This window comes from Chinchilla lanigera, unplaced genomic scaffold (genome assembly GCF_000276665.1).
Source record: "Chinchilla lanigera isolate Chin_1 unplaced genomic scaffold, ChiLan1.0 scaffold00029, whole genome shotgun sequence".
In the NCBI taxonomy this organism is placed as follows: Eukaryota; Metazoa; Chordata; class Mammalia; order Rodentia; family Chinchillidae; genus Chinchilla; species Chinchilla lanigera.
Genome location: NW_004955430.1, coordinates 2040790 through 2048020, shown reverse-complemented (window position 1 = coordinate 2048020; position 7231 = coordinate 2040790). Strand labels below are relative to the sequence as shown.

At 46.9% G+C, this 7231-nt stretch overlaps 1 protein-coding gene across 1 annotated transcript in view; it reads right to left on the bottom strand.

Annotated features, from left to right (window-relative positions):
- Positions 1 to 4731, bottom strand: part of LOC102030456 — a 7129-nt gene extending 2398 nt beyond the window's left edge. The window contains 6 exon segments of the mRNA XM_013515566.1: positions 3 to 715; positions 718 to 1042; positions 1045 to 1805; positions 1808 to 1948; positions 1984 to 2115; positions 4695 to 4731. Of these exon segments, the coding sequence (XP_013371020.1) occupies positions 3 to 715; positions 718 to 1042; positions 1045 to 1805; positions 1808 to 1948; positions 1984 to 2115; positions 4695 to 4731 (2109 nt within the window).
- Between the last annotated feature and the right edge of the window lie 2500 nt (positions 4732 to 7231).

Genomic DNA, 7231 nt, shown 5'->3' with positions numbered 1-7231 from the left:
GCAGTGGCTGTAGCCAGATCAGCCTTGGTGAGTGGGAGTCTATGTTGCCGAGCCCATGCATAACCTCCATCCCTGCCACCATGGCCGCTCTGTTCCTGAGCCCATCGGGCAATGACAGGGGCAGCTGAAGAAGGAGGTTGGCCACTATCCACAGACCGGGTCATCTTATCTACTCGATTATTAAAGTCCTCTTCTGCCGATGTCACCTTTTGGTGAGCATTTACATGGGAAACAAATATTTTTACATCCTCTGCCCACATGGAGAGGTCTATCCACATACCTCTTCCCCAGATATCTTTGTCACCAATTTTCCAGTTATGTTCTTTCCATGTGCCTGACGATCCAGCCAGACCATTCGCTACGGCCCATGAGTCAGTATATAGTCACACATCTGGCCATTTCTTCTGCCAAGCAAAATGTACTACCAAGTGCACTGCCCGAAGTTCTGCCCACTGTGAAGATTTCCCTTTACCGCTGTCCTTCAGAGATGTCCCAGAAAGGAGCTGCAATGCTGCAGCTGTCCACTTGCCGGTGGTGCCTGCATAGCATGCAGAGCCATCCGTAAACCAAGCCCTAGTCTTCTCGTCCTCTGACAGCTGATCATACGGCACACCCCACAAGGCCATAGGTGCATGCTGGGAAACAGAAGGCAGTACAGTAGGCATAGGAGCCGTAGGCATCCGGGCAGCTTCCTCATGCAATTTACTGGTCCCTCTGGACCTTCTCTGGCTCGATCATGAATATACCACTTCCATTTATTGATAGACTGTTGCTGTGCACGTCTAACCTTATGACTCGGTGGATCAGATAATACCCAGGCCATGATAGGCAGCTCAGGTCTCATGGTGATCTGGTGTCCCATGGTCAAGTGTTCAGTTTCCACTAAGGCCCAGTAGCAGGCCAAGAGCTGTTTTTCAAAGGGAGAGTAGTTGTCTGCAGATGACGGCAGAGCCTTGCTCCAAAATCCTAAAGGCCTCCGCTGCAGTTCACCTATGGGGGCCTGCCAGAGACTCCAAAAAGCACCTCTTCCTGCCACTGACACTTTCCTAAGTGAGGAATGTGTTGCCTCCAAAACCCAAAAAGCCCCACTAGGCGCTGTGCCTCTTTTTTGGTTGTAGGGGAAGCCAGATGCAACAACTTATCTTTTGCCTTAGAGGGGATATCTCTACATGCTCCACACCACTGGACTCCTACAAACTTCACCGAAGTAGAAGGACCTTGAATTTTTGTTGGATTTATTTCCCATCCCCTGGCTCTCAAATGCTGTACTAACAAATCCAGAATAGCTGCTACTTCCTGCTCACTAGGCCCAATCAGCGTAACATCATCAATGTAATGGACCAATGTGGTATCTCGGAGAGAAAAATGATCAAGATCCCTACGAACTAAGTTGTGACACAGGGCTGGTGAGTTAATACACCCCTGAGGTAAGACAGTGAAGGTGTATTGCTGGCCTTGCCAGCTGAAAGCAAACTGTTTCTGATGGTCCTTATGGATAGGTATGGAGAAGAAGGCATTTGCCAAGTCAATAGCTGCATACCAAGGACCAGGAGATGTGTTAATTAGCTCAAGCAAGGAAACCACATCTGGTACTGCAGCTGCAATTGGAGTCACCACTTGATTCAGTTTACGGTAATCCACTGTCATTCTCCAAGACCCATCCATCTTTTGTACAGGCCAAATGGGAGAATTAAAAGGGGATGTGGTGGGGACCACCACCCCTGCATCCTTCAACTCCTTGATAGTGGCATTAATCTCTGAAATCCCTTCAGGAATGCGATACTGCTCTTGGTTTACTATTTTACCGTCAAAGGTAACTCTAAAGGCTTCCATTTGGCCTTCCCAACTGTAATAGCCCTCACACTGCAGGTCAGAGAACCAATGTGAGGATTCTGCCAAGTACTAAGCAAGTCTATCCCAATTACGCATTCTGGAACAGGGGAAATAACTATTCCTGGAACATTCTGGAACAGGGGAAATAACCTAATAGGTCCTCTAGGATTCGAGGACCTATTGGACCCACTGTGAGTCGGACCTTTGCTAAATCTCTATTAATCACCTGACCTCCATAGGCCCCCACTTGTACTGGAGGGCCACAGTGACGTGGAAATTGTCCTGGGGAGGAGGTGACCCAGGAGAGTATCTTATTCATTAAAACCAAAGCAGGTGACTTTAAACAAGAATTTAGGTTACATAAATGAACTACCAAGGATCAGAGGCCCAACCCCCTGCCTGGGTGTTAAGTAAGTACGGCAGTTCTTAGAACAGAGCTGGGATTGGGGGCCGGGATGGGGGAGATGGGGTGTGAGGCCCTGAAATGACTTAAAATTTAGTTTCTACCCTGGCAGAATGGAGATCAGTGACTCTGACGGCTACCGCAAGCACTTGCTGGAGGTCTCTTTGGGGCTGCCTTTAGACTGCTTGAGTTGTTTAGCCCTGTCTCAGCAGGACTTGAAACCCAAAGATCTGACCTCAGTCTATCTGTAGCTGTCTCTCTTGGACAGATGATGCCTCAAGAGGAGCTGTGAGTGTCAGCCTGAGCATCTGTCCTCAGTCTGTGCAGGCATGCAAACTCTCTCTCGGCCCTAATTTTCCCATCTCTGTAGTGGGGATAAGGTTGTGTCTTAGTTACTTTCTTGTTGCTGAGACCTGATAGCTGACACCCACAACTTAAAGGAAGAAAGATTTATTTTGTCTCACAGTTTGTAGAAGTTTCATTCATTTAGACTCCAAGGCAGATGGACATGGCAAAGGAGAAACAGCTCATTTCATGGCGGGAGGAAGCAGAGAGAGATCAAGGGAAGAGGGAGGAAGGTGGACCCCTCCATGACACACCTCCAGTGACCCACCTCCTCTGACCAGGCTTCACCTCCCAGCGTCACATCTAGCTATACATCTATCAGTGGACTAAACACGGATGAGTATCACAACCCGTGAATGAGTCACCTCCCCAAAGTTGCACCGATGGTCACAGGAGGCCTTTGGAGACTTCTAGATATGCACTGTAACACATTGTATGGAGCGTATGCTGTGAATAGAAATGCTTAGCACCAAACCTGGCCCAAAAGGCTCTCAGGAAATATTATCCTTTTTCCTTTCACTCTTCACACCTCTGGCCCCCACCTTACACACTAAAGGATCAGGAGAACGTTGTCTTTGTCCCCTCGTGGAACTGTTTGTAAGCAAAGTCCCCACTGTCACACCGTGACTGTGTGCCTTTGACAGTCTGTCTGCTGCCCACTGGGGAACTGGCCACAGTCCACATATAATTTGGCTGCCTTCCTTCCACACCTTAGTCCAGGGCTGGGTTGTCCATTAGCTCAGGAAAGACACATTCATTTAGGCCAAACTGAATTAGCCAGGGCAGTCGGCAGCCAGGAAATCATGTGCTACATTCCCAAACCAAACAGAAATTAGTTTTAGATATTCCCTGTTCGGTATTATCTGTGCCACAGCTCCTGCTAGGGCACATCAGAGAAAATTGGCTGTAACCAATTAATGGGTATTTAGCAAGTCTGTTGCCAGGACAGGACCTCTGTGTTCTCATTTGTGAGGAGTGCTTAGATCCCGCTAGGGGCTGTCAACGGTGGCAGCGCGTTGGAATCACTTGGGAGCGCTAAAATCTCCCGGCCAAGCACATCAGAAGCTGTAGGCAGCCCCAAGCACCCGCGCTGTTTCCAGCTCCCCTGGCTGCAGTGTGTAGCCCAGTGAGAGACAGTCCTACAGCTTCCTTCCGTCTCTAATTCCAGGGACAGCGACCTGGGAGGAGATACAACCTACTTATTTAATTCATTAAAATGGGAATTGTGGCAGTGAACACTCCAGCCACTTTATAACTATAAAATTTTTAATTTTCCTGCTCTCAGTCGTGCTCCTCGTTAGCATCCTGGTCATTGTGTTGAGACTTATAATTAATACATTTTTCCTGTATAAATGTTAACTTCATTAGTGTCTCATCTCCCTTCTTTTCACTTCTGAGCTGTGTACATTTGGTACTGAAGAATATTTATTTTTTTTAAATTTATTTGTTGTTTATTATTATTGGTTTGTTTTTTCTTTTTTTTTTTTTAATGTATGCGGTGCTGGGGATCGAACCCAGGGCCTTGTGCATGCAAGGCAAGAGCTCTACCACTGAGCCGCGTCCCCAGCCCTTGAAGAATATTTAGATGAATTTTACATATGTGTCCACATAACCACTACCCAGATCAAGATATATTTCCATCAACCCAAAGACTCCCTTCTAAACCTGCCCCAGTGAGCCCTTCCATCCTCCTTTGACTTCTTTTACCGGTGCTAAAAAGCCATGTCCTTCTGTAAGAGTCTAACTTAGCTGCATTCCTGTCCCCTCATTCCTTGTCTAGGAATCATCTCATTTTCTTCGTCGTCCTGCCATCGGGGGAGAAATCAACTTTAGACATGGTTCAGTAATGGATTTATGCATCACATACCATCCCAAAACATAATGGCTAAACACAAGGCATTGTCATGTCTTGCATTTTTGGGACTGAGAGGGCTTTGTGGACTCTTTTGCTTATCCTGCTTGACTCTTGGGCTGCTGTCAGTTGGCAGCCAAAGAGGGGTCCCTGTAGTATTTAGCTTTCCGTGGGCTATGATAAAACACTCGAGAGAAACCAACTTGAAAAAGGAAAGATTTATTTTGACTCATGGTTTTAGAGTTTTCAGTTCACAGTCACCTGGCTCTTGCTTCTGGTCTGAAATGAAGCAGAACATCACCGCCGGAAGGAGGCAGAAGGAGAGAGGAAGGGGCTGGGTTCCAGTGTGCCTTCAAGGGCGTGCCCCGATGACGTACTTCCGGCAGTAGGCTCCACTTCCTAAAGTTTCCTTGGGACTAAACTTCCACCACGGTAACCTCTGGGGGCCGTTCCAGATCAATACGATTAAAACCTTCCTCTACAAGACAGCGCTGGGCCGGAAGGTCTGAGTTGATTTCTTCACTCTAAGAAAGTAAAAATAAACTCATAAAAAAAAAAAAAATTGCCCAGGCATCCATCAGGCTCGAAAGAGACCTGATAGCGCTAGACCAAGTTAACAGGAGAGCATTTTTCATCCAAGGACACATTGCATTTGTGTGTGGCCAACAAGTTTCTTTCTTATTCCCTGGGAAATTGTTTTCTAAGATTACAGAGTATCGGAATCTTTTATTAGTAAGCATGGCACCCTGTTTTGCCTGGAGGAGCCAAGTCACTGACATGGACATGGGCATAGATACAGCTGTGATCTATAATTCAGATGCTGAGAGTTTCTGGACACAACTTCAGCAAACCCAAGATAACAGGGCCCTGGGGAGTCTGGACCTGATGTTGAGCTCTTTACAGGGTCTGCTTTCCTTTAAGCCTGTCAGCACCTGGATTTGGTACTAAACACCACTGAATTGTGTACTCTGAAATGGTAGTATATTTAGTATGTAAATATGTGGTCTGAGAAATATGGCATCTAGGTTTTTAAAAAGAGACATGGAAATACGTGGGATGTTGAATGTGGCTTTGAATCTGTTGGCATTTCCCAGACCAGCCAGGCTCAGAATTATCTCACTTCTGTTCCCTAGTCCTAGTGAGTCACCTTTGCTCTGATTTAGAACTAGGCTAGAATACTAAGGTTCCCTCATCCCGCCTCGTTTGCCTGCTCTGTTAGTGCCATTCTCTTCCTTTTCTTCTACTTTTTCTCCTAACTTTTTTTCTTTTTTCCTCAGACAGGGTCTTGCTGTGTTACCCAGGCTGGTCTTGAATTCATGGGCTCAAGTAAGCCTCCTGCCTCAGCCTCCCAAGTAGCTGGGACTACAGTTAAATGCCACCCTCATCCTTCCTGAAACCCCTTCTAATTTACATAACGGACGTTGTCTTCATTACTTTCCTTTTCCACACTGCGGGGACAGATATCTGCACCTGCAATTTAAAGGAGGAGAGGTGTATTTTGGCTCACATTTCAGTCCGTAGTTGGCAGGCTCCAAGGCAGGAAGGCCTGGTGGAAGGGTCTGGAGGAAGCAAGTTGCTTACCTCGTGTCATCCAGGAAACAGAAAGGCAAGGGAGGGAGACACTATATAATCTTCTGGATCATTAGTGAGCGGCCTCTCCTGACCAGACACCACCTCCTAACACCAAGTCAGCTGTGACACCCTTATACCCAGTCACGCCCCAAAGGCCACACCTGTGACTGAATGAGGCTCTTGGGGGACATCTAGATATAATCCGTAACACACACGTACTCTCCAAATGTTCACATGACAACTGACCATTTTTTAAGTTGACAGATAAAAGTGTATATAATTTTTTAGTTCTTCATGTCACTTCACAGAGTAAAGTGAAATAAAACCAGGTTCAGCTCAAAAACAAACAGAAGAACTGCTTTGTTTATATTCTACTTCACTGCCACTTTTCCCCACTGCAGGGGCACGGAGGAGCTGACTTGGTCAGACTGCAGGTCTGTTCCTGATAGTATTAAGCCAAGTGGACTAGAACAGCTCTACCTCCTCATTCTACCTGCCCAGGGCCTGTCTGCACACTTTGTCATCGGGCGAAAGGAAAAACTGCCAGCCATTTTTAAGGCTTAGGCCTGGGCCTGGTGTAGTGTCACTTCTGCTGCATTTCACTGTTACGGAGAGTGGCAGGACCAGCCCAGATCGATGAGGGAGGGGGGACATACGGGTGTGAACCTCCGGGGGCGTGGCTCACTGGGGCCATCCTTGAAGATCAGCTTCCACAGCTGTCTCCTCTCCCTGTCTGCTTTAGGTCTGTGCCTCAGGTCTGGCCAGTCTGCTAACGGCACCCAGTCTACAAGCAGGGCTTTTCCCATTTACAGTCTTCACCCTCTGGGGTGAAACTAAAGGAAGTAGCTGTAATGAGACCAGTGGAGTGGGAGAGAAAGTGCTCAGCGAAGGCTTCAGCCTTGGGTCATAGTTTTGAAAATTTCTTCCCAACAGATCTTTTAGTAGACCCTGATCCTGCTATGAAAGTGATCATGCAGTAAACACTTTGCTTTTAGTTTTTAAAAAGACTTTATTCTTTTAAGGGCAGTTCTAGGTTCACAGCAGAATTGCGAGGGAAGCACAGACGTATCCCAGACACAACCCACCCACATGCAGGCACAGCTCCCTTCACTGTCAGTAGCTTTCAGTACTGTTAAAGGCAGAACACCATTAAAAAAATAGATTCCTGGCTGGCTGGATAGAAAGAAGCCACCAACAGATACAACTTTTTAAAGCAAGAACATTCA